Source organism: Lissotriton vulgaris, chromosome 8, assembly GCF_964263255.1.
Source record: "Lissotriton vulgaris chromosome 8, aLisVul1.2, whole genome shotgun sequence".
Taxonomy (NCBI): Eukaryota; Metazoa; Chordata; class Amphibia; order Caudata; family Salamandridae; genus Lissotriton; species Lissotriton vulgaris.
Genome location: NC_141696.1, coordinates 1,397,922,443 through 1,397,946,550, shown reverse-complemented (window position 1 = coordinate 1,397,946,550; position 24,108 = coordinate 1,397,922,443). Strand labels below are relative to the sequence as shown.

The window sequence follows — 24,108 nt, the reverse complement described above, 5'->3', positions numbered from 1 at the left end:
ACGAAAGGACCCACTCCGAAACTGCTGGGACTGCAAGGCACCCATTGATTTTGCGGTGTCGGTGTCCTTCATCTTCTCAAGGGTGGTATCAACCTCAGGGCCAAACAGGTGATCTGGGTTTACCGTCTGGTTCAAGATGGTAGTTTGAATGTCCGGCTTGAACCCAGATATCCTTAGTCATGCATGTCTACGAAGCATAACGCTAGTGTTAATAGCGCGTGCGGTGGTGTCAGCCACGTCTAGGGCGCACTTTATGGAAGCATTGGAGATAAGCTTCCCCTCCTGTATCAACATTTCTGCTGCTTCCTTATATTGATCTGGCAAATGCTGTAAAAGGGTTTCTAGAGTATCATAGTGTGCCCTGTCATAACGTGCCAGTAGTGCCTGCGTGTTGGATATACCCCACATACTGGCTGCCTTCGCCGCCACCCTCTTCCCTGAAGCCTCAAAGACTTTCTTTGAACACCTCAGCTGCGTGCTTCAAAACACCCTTCAGCATTGGCAGAGTCTTTACAGTTTTTTCAGAGACCGAAAAGGTGTCAAAGAGGAAGTTGACGTCCACTGGGTCAGCATGGAGCTGGACGTTGTGATTGCGGCCTTCAATGCCCTCATTGAGAGGGCAGCAGTAGAGTCCTCAGTGGGGGAAGTCTTGGCTGAGAAAAGCTGAGGCTCCTGTCCAGAATGCGGGTCCCCAGGATCGCCACCAGCAGTCCATGGTTCAGTCACATCCTCAGGGTCTGTGTAGATGGGATAGCTGTACTCCTCCTCGTCGTCGCCTTCACCTGCCTCGACATTGGAATGAGTGGGCGAGAGTTCGGGAGCCTGTGGCGAAATGGGCTCTACCAAGGCAGGAGTACCAGCAGTGTCCATTTTCCTTTTGAGTGGAATCTTGTACGACTCCAAAAGTGGTTCAGGGGTGATTTTTCTTTTTAGGAGGGAAAGTCTGCCCATGTTGGCGTCGATAAAATGTTCCTGACGCTCCTTCTCGGGCATGGCGGCCCTTGGTTTAGCCGCGAAAGCCTTCGGCGCCGTCTTAGGCGGCAAGGTGAAAAGTATCGGCGTAGGCGCCTTCGCCGGTTTCTCCAGAGGCTTGGGCGGCACAAGGTCCTTCGGCTCGACTGCTGCGGCCCCTTCCCTGATTCGTTGCAGGGACTCCGTAACCTTCTTAGTGAACGAGGCGGATGGACGCGCCGGTTCGACAGAGTCTTTAGCGGCTGGCTTTGGAGCGGAGACCGAGGATGCACCCTTCGGAGTCGACGCACTTGGCGAGGCAGAGAGGGACTTCGGGTCGTCCTGCCGCTTCTTCGGGTCGAGAGTGGACCTTTTGGGGTCGTCGACCGTTTTCGGCGCCGATGCGGCTGCGTCGGACCCCTTAACCTTAGGCTTCGAAGCAGTAGCCTTCGGGTCGGCCATTTTGACATGGCTCGACGGCCATCTTCGATTTCTTCGGCGCCGAGGCCTCCGAAGTCTTCGACCCGACCAGTGCGACCCGCACTTTCGGTTTCGTTTTTTCTGGCGCCGAGACCGTAGGTTTCACTTTCGGTTTTGGAGGCACCGGGAGTGATTCTGTATCAATGTCCGTGGCCGGGCCGGAAGGCGGAGCCGTGGAACGTACATCAAGGTCTCGGGTAAGGCCCGAAGGCGATCCCTCGACCTGGGCCTCATGAATTTGGACGGCCCGGAGTCAGTCTGAGGAAGCTCTTCGTCCGAGCTCTCCTCTATGGTGGCAAGGGCCCCGTCGTCGTCCCCTACCTCCTCGACTACTTCATCGAAATCCTCGGCCTCTGCGTCGTATTCGTCCTCGACCTCCGACGCGGGGTTAGATTTCGTGATCTCCTGGATATCGTCGTCCTCGACATCCCCAGCATCGAAGATGTCTGTAGGTGGTGGGGCAGATTGCTGGGCCTCCAGGCGCGCAGCTCGACGGAGCTTGAGCGTTTTCTTGGACCGGAACCTGGAACAGGCCATACACTTGGCCTCGTCGTGGTCCGGTGACAAGCACTTGTTACACACCAGGTGTACATCGATATGTGGGTACTTCGAGGCACACACCGGGCATCGTTTGAATGGACTTCGGTCCATGATGGATGAAGAGTCTGGAGCGTCGAGTAGGCCCCTCCGCGCCGAAAGCACACGGAAGAGTAAGGTCGGTTCGGAGCCGAGAAGTTACGAACCCGAACTAAAGACAATACCGACGCAAGTCCTAAAGACCTTTTGGTCTTAAGCAAAAAGAAGTTAATAACTATCGATTCCGACAGGAGGGAACCAAACACATCCAAACCCAATGGCGGAAAAAACCAATCTGGGGATGGAGTCGATGCCCATGCGCACTGTAGTCCAGGGGAGGAGCCACCTATCTCGTGATACTTCAAAGACTCTTCCAGGACAACAAGGTGCAATCATCCGGACCCAACACTAGGCGGCGATCTATGCACAGATATGAATTCAGCAGCCCACATGCCTCGAACCTAGCTACTCAGTGCCTCCCAATCCAGTTTACGCAGCAATTACAACACAGACATCACTGATTGCAGCCACCAATGACAGCTAAACCCCCCTCAACCAAGGAGAAACAGCAGCTCTGATCCTCCTTGAACTCGTATTACACCATACGCTGATTGAAAGACCACCACATCAGCATCCAAGGGGATGCGCTCAGATGGATCACCCGCTTCATCACAGGAAGGACATGCCTACCAGTTTCCACCTCTGAACCCAAGGAATCATCATTGTAACAAGCAAGCTCACCATGAGATTACAGATCAAAGAAGTCTCCTCCACATGCTTACTCACACTTAGAATCCAATGGAAGATCCTCAAGTAACTACCCTTGCACATGAGACGCCACGTTACACAAGCCCTCATTACCAACCGACTGGTCTAGTTCAATGTTCTCTAAGTGACGGAGAATTGGTGATGCTTTAATTACTTGCTTTTTTTTTTTTTTTTACTCATTAAGGCAAAGCAAAACCCCTTCATTTAACAGCCATCTAAAAATGACCACAGATCTCGGATATGGGTGACTGCTGCATTAGAGTCTCAAACTGGTTAGAAAGTGAGACGAAAAGATAATTGATAGGCAATACTCCGACAATTGGCAGCAAACATTTGAACTCCAATGACTTCCTCATCAGAGACAAACTGAATGTAATAACGGTCTTCAAAAAGGGATAAAGCAAAGGCAATGAAAGAACTAAAAACTACATTTGAAAGGTGCATTTCAAGTGTATGCTTAGCCTACAATGATGACGAACATACTCAGAGCCACGGGGCACAAAGTGATACCACTGCTCAAGTGCGAAAGAAAATATATCATTCCCACCTCAATCAGTCTTCAACCAAAGGAGATTGTGTCCAATTTCGAAATAGTAGCGGAGTTGCATCGCCCATCCATTTGGAACCAAAGTAAACAGAGCGGAGGAATTTGTATTATTATTTTAACTACTTCACCAACACCATGTACAAATAGTAATGTACCTGAGCTTGAAGATGTGCTGGAAGTGGTCCCTGAAGACTGCGACTGCTCCATGGCAGGACTCGTAGATACACTGTTACTTGTATTTGTACCTTCATCTGCTGTTTTCTTAAAGAAACTGTGCTGCAATGCGTAATAAGGTTGGATCCGAGTTTTTGGGTCATAGTCCAGCATTCTCAAAATGAGGTCTTTGAACTTTAAGTAGTCTGCAACAGTGTGACCCGATTCTCCAGAACGTCGACCGCCTGGCCCCCCAGTTTCCACTCCCAGAATTGAATGAAGTTTTCGAGTTCCAGCTGGTTTGTACTCCTACATTAGGAAGAAAAACATGTTTAATTTACAGCCAAGTCACACTTTAATTCATACTTTATTTTCAGTGGCATGGAATATAAATTAAAGTAGGAGATAAAATGTCAGATCTGATCTATTTTAAAACACCTTGATTTAATAGTTATGGTTCCATTCATTATCGATTCTTTTTTCTTGAAAAAAAATACTTACTACTTTTTAACCAATATAAGAACATACATTGAGGTTTGTGCAACAAGGTCCTGTCTTGACAAAACTGCATTTTCTACCTGACTGATCAGAGATCAAAGCTAAATACATAAGAGTCGCAAATTTATAATTAAAAATGTAATCAAACAAGAAAAGAGCAAGAGGTAGCCACGGTGCAATTGCAGTTCAACTTCTTGGCTGGTTAGCACTATAAAAGTGTGTCTAGACTACAGTGTTGTCAAATAATTTGCTGTGTAGGTGTTATTCCAAATATAGATGTTTAAGTGAAAATCAAGTGGATCGCCATAAGCAACTAAAACTCTTTAATGCTGCTTTCTTTGGCAACTGTTAGAGAGGTCAGAACGCATCAATGTAAGTGCTCTGTACATTCAAGCAGGTAAATAGACACACTTTTGAAATGTAGCATACTTAGGTATGACTGTGTAGACATTGGTGATGGGGTATGAACTGTGCTGTTTGAACTACCATTCATCACAATAGCCTTACTAGTAATGTGAACTTCAACAAAGATAGTCCTGCAACAGTCACAAACATCCCATTTTGCCAGATCACTCCCATTGAAGTTAATTGTCATACCCAGTCCCCCATTTTCCCCTTTGGAAATGTATTATTAATTTTATGTCTGTGATGACTGAGGCCTGCTGACTCAGATCTGATGAACAAGTTACTTACGTTAGGTAAAGCTTTTTCTGCTAGAGACTAACAGCAAATTCCTCACCTTCCAAAATATTACGATGGCTTTAGACTGGATACGGTAAATCTTCAGTTGTATCTCTGCACGTTGGAAGGTGGCGTTAATCAGCTCTGTGTCAGCAGTGACACGTGCAGTGCCTGAATAGGTGCCAATCCAGAGCAGTGACATCAGTTTCTTTTGTGACTATTTCCATGCCAAAACACAGTCACGCTAGACTGATTGATTGTTTGACCAGTGTGCAGAATCTAACAGGATGTTATGGTGAAGAGTTCATTAAGCAGAATGGAGTGGATGGGAGGGTCATTGAGGAACCTCCGGTTGGATAGTCACTACCAGAAAAAGCGTTAGCAAAGATAAGTAACGTATTTAACTGATAGAGACTTCTAACCACAGGTTCCTCACCTTAGGGTAGATCCCGAAACAATACCTTCCTGGAAGTGGGTCTAAGAACATAAAAACCTCCTGGACCCCTCTCAATCAGGATTCAGACCCAACCACAGCACCGAGACAGGTCTCATCACAGCCACTGATGACACCAGAGCCCTCCTGGATTGCAGTGAAACAGCAGCCCTCATCTTCCTGGACCTACCAGCCACCTTCAACACGGATTTCTATCACAACTTGATCAAAACACACTCCACCACATCGGAATCCAGGGAGACGCCCTCAAACAGATAGCATTGTACCTCACTGGAAGAACCCAGAGAATTAGTCTTTCACGGTTTCCTCAGAACCCAAGATCATCTGCGGCTTCCCCCAAGAATCGGCCCACCCTATTCATACATGGTCCTCCTGGTCAACACCATCAAATCTTCATGTCTCTCCCAAACAACTCCAGAAGGACAGACACGTAGACACTAGTCACTAGCAGGCTGGTCTACGGGAACACTCTAGGATTTATCGCATGTCTCCTGAAGAGACTATAGACAATACAAAACTCAGTCCCTAGACTCATCCTTAACCTCCCCACATCAAACCCCACCTCAAGTAGCTACACTGGTTTCTTATCCAGAAGAGATGCCAGGTCAAGATGTTGACCCACGCATACAAAGCTGTGCATAACGAGGGACCAACAAACATCAACAAACGCATAACCTTCCACTAACCAACCGAACACCTAAGTTCCGCCTCCCTCTTCCTTGCAGATAACCCCCGAATATACAGCGGAGAATGCTCCTCACGTCTGGGAGACAAAGCCTGGAACAACCATCCCCTGCACCTCAGGACCGCCCCTACGCTCCAGCAATTCAGGAAAGAACTCAAGACCTGGCAGTTTGAATGAACAGATCACCATGAAGAAGCTAGCCTCCCCAGCGCCGGACTACCTTCACGGGTGATTTGCCATGCTTTACAAATCCGGATTGAGAGTAGGCTCAAAACAGAAAATCCTGGAGGATCGAACAGTCAAAATGCACCTCTGAACGAACCACCTGTCCAAGCATTAGGGCTCTGTGACTGTGTGGAGGGACACCCACGAAGAGCGTGGTAGATTTCCAGGACAGGTACCCTGTGTGCTAACGCAGTAGTAACTGCCTTGGCCCTAATGGAAAGGGCCCTCAAGCCTCCAGGGGGCTGATACTTAGATAATGCATAGCAGATCTTAATGCGGAGTACAATCCATCGAAAGATGGTCCTCTTCTGCACAGTCTTGCCCCTTTTCCCTCCAGTAAACCTAATGAAGAGGGGAGTATCGACCTAAAAGGTCCTTAGTGCGATCAATGTAGAGCGAAAGTGCTCTTTGGGGTCAGGTGATGAATTCTCTCCTCCACAGAGACTAGTTGGAGAAAAAGAAGTAGGCAGAGTGATGCTTTGGCCAACATGAAATAGGATGACCACGTTTGGAAGAAAATAGACAGCTGGTGTACGAAGAGCGAACAGAGTGCTTGAAGCTAATGTAATGGCCACAAGTAAAAACATGCTGATGGTTAAGGGCTGCAGAGACCAGCTGTGTAGGGGCTGTGAGGGGGAGCACAAACCTGTGAGGAAAACATTAAGGTCCCATTGGGGCATCATAAAAGGGGTGGGAGGGAACAAGTGTTGCAAACCTTTTAGTCACAACAGCTGTTGGACATGGAGGGTTGACCGGGCAGCCCTAGGAAAGCAGAAATGGTCGACAAGTAACCCTTAAAAGTGTCTCGTTTGTGGTTTCCTTTGTCTTTGAAGTTAATAAAATTTGATACAAAAAAAAGTGTCCAGGGAAAGGCAAGGGTAGATATTTTGTCACCATCTAATACGTGCCGGAGAGTGCATATGAATCAGCAGCTTTACACGCTACAAATAGATGCTTACAGGGTAAGTAACAATCCATTTGTAGCATGTGTTGGCAGCAGATACACATGCTATACATAGACTGTAAAGCAGAACCCTTCACGCGGAGGCTTTAGGCATGAGATCGTGCAGTTGTTTCAAATAACGTTCGAAGGACATTTTGTTCAAATAAAGCTTGTTGTCTTGATTGAACAGCCACACAATAATGCTGTGTGAAAGTGTGTGGGTAAGTCCATGCAGTTGCTTTCCAAATGTCATTTAGAGGGATATTTCTTAAAAAAGCCATGTGTGCTCCTTTTTTTCCTTGTTGAATGAGCCTTCTGCACAGTTAATGTTTTTTGCAAAACATATTTGGATGCATTTAACAATCCATCTTCCCGTTTTGGATATAGCATTTACTTTTGTATTTGAAAAAAACTGTTTTGCTTTTCTGAAGGGTTTAGTACGTTCCAGGTTGTACTTAAGTGCCCTTTTAACATCTAGTGTATGTAAAGAACGTTCTGTAACAGTTTGTAGTTTTGGAAAGAAACCGGTAAATCCAAGGTAAAGGTACTTTGTCTGAGAACACTTGGAAGTAAGGTTCTTAGATTGCGAGTGCATGTATCTTGCTGACCCTTCATAAGGAGGTTATTGATACGAGGAAAGCTTACGAATTGCAGTTGGCAATTATGCATTGGCTCAAATGGCGGTTCAATAAGCTGTGTTAAGTCAATGTTTAAATTCCATGCTGTTATTGGAGGTGTACGTGGTGTAATGATTATTTTTAAACCTTTCATTACAGGAATACTGTAGTAAGCTGGCTCTGTATATACCATACCAAAGTAAGGTAGTGTGCATGGATTCCAAGGAGTCTGCAGAGGGTAAATTAGGTAATTCCTACCAGCTCTCTTGGTGGTAGTGTGGGCGAGCAGTTAGGCTTGTTCAGGGGTTTGTTAAGCTATTATTGTATTCACTCAATCAAGGACTGATGCACACACTCAGACAGAATCAAGAACAATGAGGTAAGCTTAAAAAAGATATAATATGTTATTTTTAGATCCAAGCAGGACTTGACACAGGTTAGTACAATATACTTTCAAATGCAAGACTGTTAAAGGAAATGCAATTGTACTTGAAACTGCAACTGTTGTGTAAGTTAGTTACCTTTGGTAACAGTGTATCTGGTAGAGAGGATTCTAGCCGCAGATTCCTTAACGTAGAATTATCCCCAGGCGTGAGACTGGATCCGGAAAACTTTTCAGCCACAGCACTCCTGCACGCCGGGGGGGACGGCACCACGTGACTCCGCCCTGACGTCGTCCGCGTTCGTGACGTCAGCGAGGATACATAAGTCCCACTCCGGCACGCCTACGTCAGTTTTCTTCTGAGAACTTTCCGCGCCACAACGCGGAGCCATCACAAACTAAACTGTGAGAATACTGGAACAGTGTGCAAAAACCTAGCTATACAGAAGGGAAAGAAACAAATAGTGAGGAACAATACCATCCAGAATAGTGCCAGGTACTAAGGCACCAAGTCATGGAATGAAAAAATAGGGCGCAGCTACTGTAAGCAAGTCTGTAACCAACATAACAGCCTCTTAGAGGCAGAAGGCATGTGAAAAAGGGCACAGCAGACGAAGAAGTCTAGAACCATCGCCTGGAACCAATAAGGGTTCAAAGCCAGAATGGAAGAGCAGTGACAATTCATCCCCCAACCACACCAGCGGGGAAGGGGAGGGAGGCAATGGGGGAATGGTCTCATAAAAGAACTGAGGGGCGAGACACAGTCAGGGGACCTCAACCCCAAGGACTGTAAGAGTCAGAAGTGCAAGCAAACACCAGGAAGAAGGGCACAACAAACCTTACATTGGAGACCCAATGCATGGGCGCAAAAACACCCAGGCATTTGCCCACCAATCAACAGAAAGGAAGGAATCAGCCACAACAACAAAAAGACTAGGACCGCCGCCCTGAAGCAGGCAAGTACAGAAGACCGAGAGAGGTCCTCGCAGAGGGGGAGGAAGGGCGGGTCGTGAAGGAATCTGCGGCTAGAATCGTCTCTACCAGATACATCGTTACCAAAGGCAAATAACTCATACATCTGATAAAGACCACTAGCCGCAGTTCCTTACGTAGAATAGATACCCTAGCCATACCCAAGGGGGAGGAGGGTCTGCGAGAGAACCTCTCCAGCTCAAACAAGCACAAGATTCCCCAACAGAGGGAAAAATAACCCAGTCCACCACAACAGGGGAGGAGTCACCGGCCCCAAGATAAAGTGAAACTCAGCATCGTGGACGAACACCTGCCCCAAGGAGATGTGTTAGAATGACAAAGAGGCCATCCAGTCTTCACCAACAAGAGAAAACAAGGCAATACGAAGGATGCCGGAAAACCCCAAACCCAGTTAACGTACCAGGAACCTCCACCGGAAGCCCCTAGGGTACAGGCAACACAGAGGAATACAGAGGGTGAAGAGCTACCCACAGACTCAAAGGAAAAGAGGCAGAAGCGCGGCAAAGCCCTCCATCTGGAAACATACCCAGTGCAGAGGGCAGCCGTGCCTGTCATAGTTCGAAGTCAACAGACAAGACAGAATAGCGCCCCAGCAATAAGGCAGAATAAGAACGTAACCTCACAATGACCTCACAGGACAAGAAGCAGGAGCGCCAGGGCCCACGCCAACGCCTCTGCCGCAGAACAGAAGAGCAGGTGAGGCAGCCGCTGACAAGCACCACAAAACTAACGCCCAGACCACGTCGGGCTCAGAACAAGGGCAAGGCTAGTAAAACGTCCCGTACGACCCCAAAGAGGGCCGCTCCGGACAGAACCGATCCACGAAGTGCGATCAGCTATAAGATAAGAGGTGCAACAAGTAGGACGGACCTGGCCGTCACACAGGAAAATTATTCCCTCAGAAACACCAGAGCAAACGGCAGGTGAAGGGCAAAAACACTGCAGCACAACACCTTAGATGGCCAAGCCATGCCCCAGTAAGGACCAAAAAGCCACACCATTGTAATGCAGCAACACCAGGAGGGCGAGGACCCTGCAAGGGGGAGCTCACACCCTCCAAGCGTAAGACAGGGCTACACAATAGCTACATGTACCCCACATAGGGTAGAACACATCCCAAGAAAGCATGGGGAACACTCCCGCATCAGAGGATAAAACCATAGATCTGCATCAGAAACCACAGAAGGCATAGTAATAAGCCAAAAATACCTCCTCACCAAAAAAGGGGGCTGAACCAGCAGCAAACTGTAGAGAGAGGCCAACCAAGGACCCCAAGGGCACAGTAACTCTCACAGAAAATGTAACAGACACTCCAAAACCCAAAAGTAAAAAGAAAGTGGGATAGCGCCTCCCACCAAGACCCAGAGGATCAGTAAAACAACCTACTGAGGAGGAGATGGGGGGAGGAGGAGGAGGAGGATGAGGACGGAGCCCCGCAAGAAGACGCTGAATGACCGTCTGCATGGGTATTAAACAGCTGGACCTCCTCAAAAGAGGGAGGTCGGCCAGACGTGCTCTAATATTTTCAGGAAACACAGCATTGCGTAGCCAAGCATGGTACGGAGAGCCACAGAAGTGGCCATAGTACGGCCAAGAGCATCGGCAAAATCCAAAGCCGCACGAAGAATTACCGCAGCCAACTCCCTACAATCCAACACATGGCCCCGCAGATCAGTATGGGCACCCTCATGAGAGACATGAGAAAGAAGTGACTAAACAGAATCCCACAGGCTGGAAGTAGCCCTGGTCCACACACAAAAAGAGTTAAGCGCCCGCAAGGCAGCACTGGAAGAAGCAACGACATTACATCCTCATGAATCTAACCACCGGGCCTCCCGAGACGGAGGAAACACCACAGCAAACACGGAAAGTCATTTCGCAGTACAGCGCATTGAGCAGAAAGGTGGAAAGACAGACCGGGTCGTGCAGAGCATGACGATGGTGATGCAGTAGTGCCTGAGGCACCGGATCGCCTGTTGCAGGGCGCCCCCCATAGCACAAGTTACTTACCTTCGGTAAGGAATATGCTACTTACCAGTATGCATCTGTTCTTGGCATGTAGGGCTGCTGACATGCATAGATCGCCGCCTAGTGTTGGGTCCGGATGATTGCACATTGTTGTCCTGGAAGAGTCTTCGAAGTATCACGAGATAGGTGTCTCCTCCCCTGGACTACAGTGCGCATGGGCATCCTCTCCATCCTCAGATTGTTTTTCTCCATTGTGGCAGAGATGGAGTGTAATACAGTGAGTGATGACCATGCCTGAGAATTATTCTGAGTGCTACAGCTGCGACAGGCACCAGGGAGGAGGGTGGGCGATATGAATGTCAGCAGCCCTACATGCCTAGAACAGATGCATACTGGTAAGTAGCATATTCCGTTCGAGGCATGTGGGCTGCTGAATTCATATCTGTGCATAGAATAAATAGCAGTTACCTCCTTATTGGCGGTTGCCTGTGCCAGCTGCAGCAGTCTGAAAGAGTTATGAGAACAGCCTGTCCTACAGCAGTTTGCTGTTTGGAGTGTACATCTACGCAGTAGTGTTTGGTAAATGTATGTATGGTGGTCCATGTGGCTACTCTACATATATCCTCCAGAGGAATGTTACCCAGGAAAGCCATGGATGCCCCTAGCTTGCGTGTGGAATGCGCTCTTGGGGGAACTGTTAAAGTGTGTTTAGCATTTTGATAACAGATTTGAATGCATTTAACTATCCACCTGGCTATACCCGATTTGGAAATTGGGTTGCCTTTATGTTGCGGAGAGAAGGCAACAAACAGTTGTTTAGTTTTGCGAAAGTCCTTTGTCCTGTCGATGTAATACAGGAGAGCTCTATTGACATCTAACGTGTGCAGTGCTCGGTCTGCCACTGAGTCAGGGTTTGGAAAGAAAACTGGCAGTTCAATGTTTTGATTAATGTGGAACTGCGAGATCACCTTTGTCATGAACTTGGGGTTGGTGCGCAGCACCACCCTATTAGCATGAATTTGTAGGTAGGGCTCTTGAATTGTGAGGGCTGCGAGCTCGCTGACTCTTCGCAGCGATGTGATGTCTATTAAAAAGGCCACTTTCCAAGTAAGAAACTGTATCTCACAAGAATGGAGAGGCTCAAAGGGGGTCCCATGAACCCGGTGAGAACGATATTTAGATTCCAGACAGGCGAAGGAGGGTGTCTGGGAGGGATCACTCTTTTAAGGCCTTCCAAAAAGGCCTTGATGGCAGGCACCCTGAAGAGTGAAAGGTGCTGTCTGTTCTGAAGATCAGCGGCTATAGCAGCCAAATGTATCCTGATGGAACTATACGCTAGGTTGCATTGATATAGATGCAGTAGGTAACATATGATGTTCTGCGTGGATGCATCTAGCGGATTAATGTCATTGTTGGAACAGTAAATGACAAACCGTTTCCATTTGGCTGCATAGCACGCCCTGGTCGTAGGCCGCCTTGCCTCTCTGATGATGGTCATACACTCAGGGGGCAAGTTGAGGTAGCCAAACTCTATGACCTCTGGAGCCAGATCGCTAGGCTCAATTGTTGAGGATCTGGGTGCTGAATGTCTCCATGGCTCTGAGTGAGGAGGCTGGGAGTGAGGCGTAGCCGTTGGTGAGGCACCACTGAAAGTTCCAGGAACGTGGTGTACCAAGCCTGCCGTGCCCACGTTGGAGCAACTAGGATGAGCGTCATGGAGTGTTATCGCAGTTTGCGCGCCACCAGCGGTATGAGTGGGGCTGGGGGAAAAGCGTACGCAAATCTGCCTGACCAGTTCATCCATATCGCATTGCCCTGAGACTGCGGGTGTGGGAACCTGGCGGCGACGTTTTGGCATTTTGCGTTCTCTTTTGTGGCGAAGAGGTCGATCTCTGGATGACCCCACTGCTGGAAGTATGGATGGAGTATCGAGGGGTGGATTTCCCACTCGTGCATCTGATGACTGTGCCTGCTGAGCAGGTCCGCCATCTGGTTGTCTACTCCCGGGAGATGATCCGCCATGAGGAAGATGCCCACTTCCACATGCTCTGGGCTAGGTGAGATAGCTGCGGGGAGTGTGTGCCTCCCTGTTTCTGGATGCAATACATGGCAGTCATGTTGTCCGTCCGGATCAACACGACCTTGTTGCATAGGTGCAACTTGAACGCTTTCAGGGCCATGAAGATTGCCATCAGCTCTAACAGGTTAATATGCATTTTCTACTGTTGTGTTGTCCATAGTCCCTGCACCGTGTAGTGGAGGACATGCGCTCCCCGACCCTGGAGAGATGCGTCCGTCGTTAGCACTATTTGTGGGACAGGCTCTTGGAACGGTCGTCCCCTGCAAAGGTTTTGTGGATTCCACCAATGCAGAGAGTTGTAAGCACGACCGGTCACCAACACTAGGTCTTTTAGATGCCCATGAGCCTGGTTCCACTGTCGCGCTAAGCATTCTTGAAGGGGACGCATGTGCAGTCTCACGTGCGGGACTATGAATATGCAGGATGCCATCATACCGATCAGTTGCATGAACACCTGCGCTGGGAGTGATTGTTGAGGTCTGACCCTCCGAATGAGCAGCTGCATGCTGTCGACGCTGGCAGAGTTCGGCTGCGCTGTTGCTGTCCGAGTGTTCAAGGTTGCCCCTAGGTATTGTCGCACATGGGCTGGCTGCAGGTGGGACTTTGTGTAGTTGAGTGAGAACCCCAGACTGTGAAGGAGGTGAATTGTGCGCGACATGTGGCTGGCACACTGCTGGGCCGACTTGGCCTGAACGAGCCAGTCGTCCAGGTAGGGATAGACGTGAACATGCTGTCTGCGAAGGTGCGCAGCCACGGTCGCTAAGCACTTGGTGAACACTCTGGGGGCAGTGGTGACACCAAAAGGCAGAACCTTGAATTGGTAATGCCGATTGTTGATGGTGAACCTGAGATTTCTTGTGACTTGGGTGAATGGGAATGTGGAAATATGCATCCTTGAGTTCCAGTGTCGCTAGGAAGTCGCCCTGACTGAGCAACGGCAGGACCTGCTGTAAGGTTAACATATGAAAGTGTACTGAAAGGATGTATTGGTTAAGGGGTCTGAGGTCTAGAATGGGCCGCAGGGATCCGTCCTTTTTTGGGATTAAGAAGTACAGAGAGTACACCCCTGTGCCTTGCTCTTCTGCAGGCACGAGTTCTATTGCCCCTTTTTGCAGCATGGAGAGTACTTCTTGCTGTAATAAGTGCATGTGCTCTGCGGACATAGGACGGTGCCTTGGGGGGTATGTAGGGAGGTTTGCGGGGGGAGGTTAGTTCTAGACAATAGCCGTAACGGGTAAGTTGTCTCACCCACCTGTCCGTGGTAATGCTTTCCCAGACTGGCAGGAACTGCTGGAGTTTTCCCCCCCCGACAGGTGTTAGTTGGTCGGGGGGCTGTGACAGGGTGTCACTGTTTGTTGGGAGCGGAGGATCTGGCGTTGTTATTGCCACGTCCTCTGCCTTTGGCGCTGTTCCCACTGTATCCACCCCTGATATTCTTTGTGTAGGTAGATTGCAAGCTTCCTTTGGTGTACTGTACCTGCTGTAAAGCCTGTCCTCTAGAGGCTCCCCTATTACCGGAGCGACGAAAGGAACTGCCCCAAAACTGCTGAGATTGCAGAGCCCCCATGGATTTGACTGTCTCTGTCTTTCTTTATTTTCTCGAGTGTTGGGTCTACCTCGGGACCAAAAAGGAAGTCCGGGTTAACCGGCTGATTGAGCAGAGTAGTTTGAATCTCGGGCTTGAAACCAGAGATGCGGAGCCATGCGTGCTTCACACTAGTGTTTATGGCCCTAGCTGCTGTGTCTGCCGCGTCCAGTGCGCACTTGATGGACGCATTAGAAATCAATTTCCCTTCTTGTATAATCATCTCTGCTCCCTCCTTGTACATATCAGGCAGGTGTTGCAACAACTGTTCTAGTGTGTCGTAGTGTGCCCTGTCGTATCTAGCCAACAGGGCCTGTGTATTGGAAATCCTCCAAATATTTGCAGCCTGCGCTGCCACTCGTTTCCCTGACGCCTCTAGAATCTTCGATTCCTTGTCCGGAGGCGGAGCGTCACCACTGGTTTGAGAATTTGCCCTCTTGCGGGCATTGGCCACTACAAGTGAGTCCAAGGGGAGCTGGCCTTTGATGTAGGTGGGGTCCACTGGAGCAGGCCTGTACTTTCTCAATACGTGGGTTGATAACGCTAGCTTTTGTGGGTTCCTTGGAGATGTCCGCAGCATGCTTGAGGACCCCTTTAAGCATAGGCAAAGTCTTAGTGGAACATTCAGAGGTGGAGAAAGTGTCAAACAAGAAATCTTCGTCCACCGGCTCCGCATGCATCTCCACGTCATGGTTGAGTGCTGCCCTTTCTATCAAAGCGTTAAACGCCGCCGTGTCCTCTGTTGGCGATGTTTTGACGTTATAGGACTGGGCGTCCGTGTGAGAAGTTGGCCTGATATTCAGTGTTCACTATTCTAGTGATCACTATGTATCAGTCCAAACAACCCTTATGGTGATTGGTTGTAAGTCAACCGATAGACCAGATATCCTAGTAGCATGGACAAGAGCAGTCTTCGGGCTAAACTCGAGGGCGTGTTAAGCCAGCTGTTATACCATCACATATACCCCTTGAACACCAAGTGAAAGGACACCACACAAGAAATTTAGATCTAGAAGTATTTAGATCACAACAGCCCTGCACTCTTTATGAGGACAGGGTACTAAGCACACAACAAAACTCTTCCGAAAATACTTTAAGTTGCACAATTTACACAAATGCCCGAGGGGCACGGAAAACCATATACTATGAAAGTGGAATGCGAAATTACTAGCAGGTAAGTACTGGACTAATAGGCTTTGGAATCGCTAGGACTACGTTACTGAACCTTCAGATTACTAGTAGGAAGCCTAGGGGACTCGGGTGCAGAGTGTGCACTCTCACGCGGGGTGCGGGACAAAGTCTATGGAGGCTAGTAAAAGCAAAGTTAGTGTTCTCGGGCGAACCTGACTAGGTAGGTCAAAAACGAAAGTGGATCTGGACCCTTGGATAGTGAGGCTATGCTGGGGCACTGAAATGCCGAAGTTACCTAGCCCAGGGGCTGCGGCTGCATAGGTCTCAAAAGACGTCGGGAATCCTCGTTGACGAACCAGGAGCCTGAAAGAAGGAGTTGCTGGCAGGCGACCAGTGAAGATTGTTCGATGGATCCAAGCCTGGATCGAAGATGGAAGACACCTGTAAGCAGAGGGGACCAAGTCCTGAATCACTAGCCAGTGATCAGATGGGCACCAGGATGGCACCGGATGGAGTCACCTCGACCAGGTGAGTGGGCGACGCTGGGCTCTGCAGTCTCGCGGACCAGGAGGCGTTGTCGGCGACCAGGATGGAGGTGCGAGCTGTCCCACGATGGTTGATGCGGTCGACGTCGCTGGACCCAGGATTGGGGCAACAAGTCTTGGCAAATTCAAGCCCACGCGGTGGGCCTAAAATGGCGTCTGGAGTGGACCAGGAGGGTCCGGGGTGCTCCTCTTTTGGGAGGGAGCAAGAGCCAGTCTGGAGCAACCAGGCTAGCAGTGGTGATGTCGTCGGTCGTCGTCGTCGGGAAGGCCACAAGCCAGCGGGCTAGTAGCCAGACAACGCGGTGAGCAGCCAAAAAGCAATAGGGCCCCACGCAGATCTCGTGGATGCTGGGGGGCTGGTCTTCGGTGCTGGAGCTGCTCAGGGTCGGGGCTTCTCGGACCCCAAAGCACTCACCAGAGGATCCCTCGGCGGTCGTGCTGGATAGAAGTCGTGCAGTTCTGATGATGGCCGGTCCCTCGAGGTCCCGTCGCACCTACGGTTCTCAGCTTAGCTGTAGAGGTAGGTAGAGGTCAGAGGTGCCAGGGAAGCCGGGTCTCGTCTAGCTGGTCAGTCGGATTCCGGAGGAAGGACTTGCAGCAAACCGCAGAGTTCTTAGATGGTGCCTGCGAATGCAGGGTGACTACTCCTTAGCCACAAGGGAGAAATCTTAAGAAGAAGTCGAGAGTTCCTTTCGTAGAAAGTAGTTTCTTGATTCAAAGATGATCTAATTTGGAAGGGTCCCCGTTCCTGCCTTTATCCTAAAGAAAGGGGTGGGTACGCGACTAGGTCCAGCCCCAGCTGTCGTGCAGCCAGTTGTGTCAGATTTAGATGGCCAGCCAGGGGTGGCATAATACATGCTTCAGCCCCTGGTAGGCCCTGGGTACACCTATGCCCTGAGTTACAGGGTCTGATAAGGTGGCCCAGTACCAATTGGTAAATGCACCTAGGGTACATGTTGTAATTTAGTGAGAGAACAGCTAGGCTGTGGGTCTGATTAGCAGGCCCACAGCCAGAGAAAGTCGTAAACCGGTGAAACAAAAGCAAAAAATCTGGGTGATCATAGGATTGCAGACCCTACTCTCCGACAGTCCGGTGCAGCATGTGGATCATCGGGGTCCACAGATTGATCAATAGCCTCAGACCACTGTTGTGGTTCATCCTGATCAGTGTCAGCATCATAAGCGTAGGCCGCTTGACCATAGTCTTCACCCATGTCCTCCTCACTCCGTGCTGCAGAATATGCCATTTGCTGCGAAAAGTCCTGGACGTGCTCGAAGAGAACTGGTGAGGTGGCCGAGTCCTTCTTCCATTTGAGAGGAATTTTGTAACCCTCCAAAGGATGTTCAGGCGCGATCTTCCGCTTGTGGATGGTCAGCCTGCCTGATTCCGCGTCGATAAAGCGTTTCGACTGGTTGTCGTATGAGGGTTTGTGGAAAACCACCCCTTCTGTGGCGGGCTTCGAAGGCGCTGATGACGTTTTGGAAGGTTCGGCGTCTTTATGGAGTTCGAGTTGCTTTGCTCGAGCCGTTGGCGGAAGACCGAACTTAATCGGAGTCGGTCCGACGGTTTTGGAGCTTGATGTGGTAGTCGATTCGAGCTGCTTTAGCACTTGAGGAGGACGCTTGCTTGATGGCGTCGACCCGAACTCCCGGCGTATAGCATCTCCAGCCTTGGGCGTCGACGAGACCTGCTTTTTCGGGTCGGCTTTGGCTTTCGGCTCGAGGTGCTTGCTGAGCAGTGGCTTGAGTCCTGAGATTTTCGGCTCGACGGCTTGCTTTGTCTGGAGGCCTTTGGCCTTGTCGCCATGTTTGTGCGTTGACGTCGACGGTGTCTAGGTGACGTGTTTGCTGCTTGAGCTCTGCTTCGACGCTCCAGTCTTCGAGGCGACAGGTACTTTCGGCGCCGAAGGGCCGTCGATAGCCTTTGACGTCGACCCGACCACCATCTTAAGTAGTTTTGGTTTCGATTTCTGCTCCGTTGGTTACAGTTTCGATTTAGAGGAATCGACCGATGGCTCCATAGATGTGTTCTTAGCCTGGCTTGGACGCGGGGCTATAGAACATTCAGAAAGATCTTGGCTAAGGCCTTTCGGCGATGCCTCGACCTGAGCCGAAGGGCGCGTAATGTCAGTTATAGGCCCCGCTACTGCGGTTGGGCCTGGCTCATCACTGGAGTCGTCATCGACTGCCCCGATGGCGCCTTCGTCGTCCCCTACCTCGACGAAGTCTTCTTCGTGGACTTATTCTTCAGCCTGCTCGTCCATCTCGAAGTTGGAGTCATGCTCGGACGCCGGTTCCGACCGTTCTTCGGGAACCTCTTCATCTTCTACTTCTTCATCATAGACGCCTTCTTCGTCACCGGCCTCGAAGATGTTGACTGGCTCGGGCGCCGACTGTTGCGCCGACTGCCTCGCTGCGCGCCGAAGTTTAAGCGTCTTCTTGGAGCGGAACTTCGAGCAGGCCATACAGCTGGCCTCGTCGTGCTCGGGGGACAAACATTTATTGCACACAGGGTGCACATCGATGTGGGGGTATTTGGAATTACAGACGGGGCATCATTTAAACGGGCTCCGTTCCATCGTCGTCGTAGTCTGGGCCTTTGGTGTCGAAAGCGAGAATCAGCTTCCGACGTCCGGTTCGAAGAACTGGAAAAGAACAGGCACCGAACGAGACAATACCGACACTTCGAAGGCCTTTTGGAAAGTACATCCGAACCCAATGGTGGAAAAAAACAATCTGAGGATGGAGCGGATGCCAACGCGCACTGTAGTCCAGGGGAGGAGCCACCTATCTCGTGATACTTCGAAGACTCTCCCAGGACAAGAATGTGCAATCATCCGGACCCAACACTAGGCGGCGATCTATGCACAGATATGAATTCAGCAGCCCACATGCCTCGAACCGATATATCTGTAAGAAACAGTAGTTTGTATTAGATTCCTTACCTTAGAATATCCCCAGGCGCCAGACTGGATCCGGAAACTTTTGCGTAGCAGTACCCTTGCGCGTCGGTTGGCGTTGTCTGCAGCTCCCCGTCCGTCGTCGGCGCCTTGATGACGTCGGAGTTCTTAGACGCCGCCCTCGTGCGGTGACGTCAGTTCTTATACACAGCTTTTCCGCGCCAGAAACGCAGAAACATGATAAACACCAAAACTGGTGCCATGAGACTAGGGCCCTGATAAAGGATGACCTTAACCCTAGATATCGGTTCGCAGATCAACAACCAGTCGTCAAGGCAGGGGAAGATTGAAACCCCTAACCTGCTCAGATGAGCTGCGACCACCGCCATCATTTTCGTGAACACCTGTGGGACGATGGTAAGGGCGAAGGGTAGAAGGCAGTACCCGCCTTTATGATTTTCCTGAATATTGAGCAACCAATTATCTTTCATTTTGGATTTTCGATTTTGAATAAACCCGAATAGGACCGGGTTGGAATTATCACCGGTCTCCAGACACCGCTTCATCCCACATCACCCCGAAAAGTCACGGGTTAACACCTGATCTGACGAAACACGTGTTGGCTCGTTTCATGTTCCTTGTGTCTCCCTTGACAGGAAGACCACTCTTTCACTTTTAAAAAGCAACAGAAAGAACCCGTTGTGTGCGATCTTGTCTTTATCAACATACTGTGATTACACTTAAACAGATTTTTTTGTGTGCTCTGGACTTTGTTGACGTCAGCTTTTCCGCGCCAGAAACGCAGAGCCATGATAAAAACCAACACAGGTGCCATGAAACTAGGGCCCTGAACGGGGATGACCTTAACCCTAGATATTGGTTCGCAGAACGGGGAGGATGGGTGGGTTGGTAAGGAATCTAATACTAACTACTGTTTCTTACAGATATATCGTTACCGAAGGTAAGTAACTTGTGCATCTGAAAGAAACAGGTTAGTATTAGATTCCTTACCTTAGAATAGATACCCCAGCAATACCAACCCAGGTAGTGGGTCTGCGAACCAATAATCACACCAGAAAGTCCTGGAGGACGGAACGGCCAAAGAAGACATCCTTCCGGACTTGGCTGTCCAGACAGTAGTCTCTTGCGAATGTGTGCAGCGAGGCCCACGTAGCTGCCTGACAGATGTTCTGCAAGGGGACTCCCCGGCCCAGGGCAGTAGAAGCCGCCGTGGCCCGAGTGGAATGGGCCCTCAGCCCAACAGGAGGCTCCTTCTTAGCCAAAGAGTAGCATGCCTTGATGCACAACACGGCCCACCGAGAGATGGTCAGTTTGTGTACCGCCCATCCATTCTTAGCGCCCACGTAACCAACAAAGAGTTGGTCATCCACCCGGAACTGGCGTGTGCGATCTAGATAGAATGAGTGTGCACGTTTTGGGTCCAGACGGTGGAGCCGCTCTTCCTCTTTAGAGGGATGCGGAGGCGGAAAGAAGGTGGGCAAAGCGATGGACTGCCCGATGTGGAAGGCTGTGACTACCTTGGGCAGTTAAGAGGGTCTTGTCCGCAACACAACCTTGTCCGGATGGACAGAAATGAAAGGAGGTTTAGATAAAAGAGCCTGGAGCTCACTCACTCTCCTGGCAGAGGTGATGGCAACCAGGAAAGCAGTCTTAAGCATAAGAAGACGGAGAGGGCAGTTATGAAGTGGCTCAAAGGGAGCGCACATCAGGTAAGTGAGAACCAGGGTCAAGTCCCACTGGGGCATCACGAAAGGAACAGGGGGAAACATGAGTGATGCCCTTCAAGAATCTATTTACAATCGGGGACTTGAACAATGAAGGCTGATCAAGTAGCCTTAAGAAGGCGGAAAGGGCAGAAAGGTAGCTCTCGATAGTGCCCAGAGCAGAGCCCTGCTGGGCAAGAGAAAGAAGGAAGAGGAGAACCTCCGAAAGAGGGGCAGAGAGTGGATCCACAGCCTTTGCTGTGCACCACGCCACAAATCTGTTCCACCTGCAGGCGGATACCGACTTTGTGGAGGGACGCCTGGCTGCCAGAATCACATTATAAACTTCAGGAGGAGAGTCAAATGGCCTCAACTATCGCTGCTCAATCTCCAAGCATGGAGGTGGAGACTGGACAGGTTCGGGTGGAGGACCGTTCCCTACTGCTGCGACAGAAGGTCCTCCTGAAGAGGCAGACGAATCGGGGGATCGACAGACATGCTGAGTAGCTCGGGAAACCAGTATCTTCGTGCCCAGTCCGGAGCCACAAGGATGACTTGGGCCAAGTTGCGTTTGATCTTCAGCACTCTGGGCAGAAGTGGTATAGGCGGAAAGGCGTACAACAGACCGCAGCTCCACTTTCCACTCCAGACCTCCTGGACTCGCACCTGCACGGTCGCTCCCCTCGCTCCCTTGGCCCTGGAAGGAGCGCTGGTATCGTTAACTGCGCATTTTTATTCCTCATAGCGCTGCTAGCATTGACTGATTACTGCGCTCCTGCACTGAACTATCTGCTGCCTGCTGCACATTTGATATGACATAGCGCTTCTGCACGCAATTAGATTTTGCAATTACATGCGAGCTGCCTGGCTTTTGTTTTGATAGCGCTTCTGGCCGGACCCACCAGTGGTGTTTCATTTTGTGGTAATAGCTCAGGCTTGACTCGGACTGTGCCCCGGTTTCGTTTTGAATCAGCCCGCCACCATCTTGTTGTTGTTGTCAGCTCTCCTGGCCCGCCTCTACCTCCCCGAGACCGCCTCCCAGCGGCCCCTCCCACCCACGAACAGCAATCTCGCCTCCTCCCTGGTGCAGCTGTGACCTCCTGGACTTGCTCCGGCACGGTCGCTCCCCTCGCTCCCTTGGCCCTGGAAGGAGCGCTGGTATCGTTAACTGCGCATTTTTATTCTTCATAGCGCTGCTAGCATTGACTGATTACTGCGCTCCTGCACTGAACTATCTGCTGCCTGCTGCACATTTGATATGACATAGCGCTTCTGCACGCAATTAGATTTTGCAATTACATGCGAGCTGCCTGGCTTTTGTTTTGATAGCGCTTCTGGCCGGACCCATTAGTGGTGTTTCATTTTGTGGTAATAGCTCAGGCTTGACTCGGACTGTGCCCCGGTTTCGTTTTGAATCAGCCCGCCACCATCTTGTTGTTGTTGTCAGCTCTCCTGGCCCGCCTCTACCTCCCAGAGACCGCCTCCCAGCGGCCCCTCCCACGATCCGCCCCCTCCACTTTCCATTAATGCCAGATGCCCCAACGCGCAGCGTCCACGCGCTACGGCCGCGCCGAAGGTGCGCCAAAGGTAAGCCCGTCTACGCCCATCCGCGCCTGGACCGCGCCCAGAGCCAGACCCCCTGGTCCTCGTAATGCCCACCCCTCCCGCATTACTTAGAGGCCACCACCCTCCTAGCCCTTAACCCCGGCCGTTCCCCAAACTGCGTCCAAGCCGCTCCTGGCCACACCTATGGACCCTTTTCCTGCAACTCCTGCAAGTTCGACGGCACCAAGAACAACTCCTCATCCACGAACACACAACAGATATCCGACCCCAACCACCTACAATGCATCCTGCTCAACACCCGCTCGGTCCACAGGCACGCCATCGACCTCTGGAATCTACTAGACACCATCTCTCCGGACGTCGCCTTCCTAACAGAAACATGGATGAACGCCACATCAGCCCCAGACATCACCATTGCCATCCCGGAAGGCTATAAGATCATTCGCAAGGACCGTACCGGCCACACAGGAGGAGGCATCGCTATCGTCCACAAGAAATCCATCCGCATCTCAACCAGCTCAGACGTCAATCTCGCCAACACTGAACACCTTCACTTCCAGATCCACATCGACCCCAAGACCACACTCAGAGGCACCCTCCTTTACAGGCCACCAGGACCCCGCGCACAATTTAGTGAAGACATCACGGACTTCATCACTCCACACGCGCTCCCCTCCGAGGATTACATCCTTTTGGGAGATTTCAACTTTCACCTCGAAAAGAACAACGACCGCAACACCACCACCCTTTTGGACAACCTCGCCAACCTCGGACTTAAACAACTTGTCACTACCCCCACTCACATCGCAGGTCACACACTCGACCCTATCTTCACCTCCAGCAAACATGTCTCCTTCAGCCACACCACAGCTCTCCTTTGGACTGACCACAGCTGCGTTCACTTTACCTACAACAAGCCCACATCCAACAACCACCCCCAACCCACTCTGCAAAGAAACTGGAACAAAATCACCATCGACCAGATCTCCTCATCGCTTCTTCAAAACCCCCCAGCCCACTCCTCAAACCCCGACCAAGCAGCCAACAACCTCACCCAATGGCTATCCAACAGCGCCGACATCCTAGCACCACTGAAAAAACGACAAATCAAACTAGGCAGCAAGAAGGCCTCCTGGTTCAACGATGATCTTAAGAAATCCAAGAAACTCTGTCGCTCCCTTGAGAAGGCCTGGAAAAAAGACCCAACTACCATCACCAAGGACGCCTTCAAAAACGCCACCCGCATACACCACCAATTGATCCGAAATGCCAAGAAAGCCGCTTTCAAGGACCGACTAGATAACAACGCCCACAACAGCAAGGAACTATTCAACATAGTCAAGGAATTTACCAACCCCTCAGCCAACTCCAACGACATCACCCCCTCTCAAGCCGACTGCGACTCCCTAGCCTCATTCTTCCACAACAAAATTGCAGACATCCACAACAGCTTCGACACCCGACCCGAAGACCAACCCACCCAACCCCCTGCAGGACCCCCACACCCCCTGAACATCCTCAATGACTGGAAGCCAATCTCCACTGAGGACACCATCCGTCTGATGAACTCTATCCACTCAGGATCCCCCACAGACCCATGTCCTCACCACATCTTTAACAAAGCAGACTCCATTATAGCACCGAACCTCCGAGACG

The 24,108-nt window shown here is 50.5% G+C and overlaps 1 protein-coding gene across 2 annotated transcripts in view; it reads right to left on the bottom strand.

The window, feature by feature from the left end:
• DYRK1A (dual specificity tyrosine phosphorylation regulated kinase 1A) overlaps window positions 1–24,108 on the bottom strand; it is a 700,909-nt gene that overhangs the window by 138,651 nt on the left and 538,150 nt on the right. For both annotated transcript variants that reach the window (XM_086935409.1, XM_086935410.1), the window contains exon 11: window positions 3,478–3,784. In XM_086935409.1, the coding sequence (XP_086791535.1) occupies window positions 3,478–3,784 (307 nt within the window). The remainder of the gene's footprint in view (window positions 1–3,477; window positions 3,785–24,108) is intronic.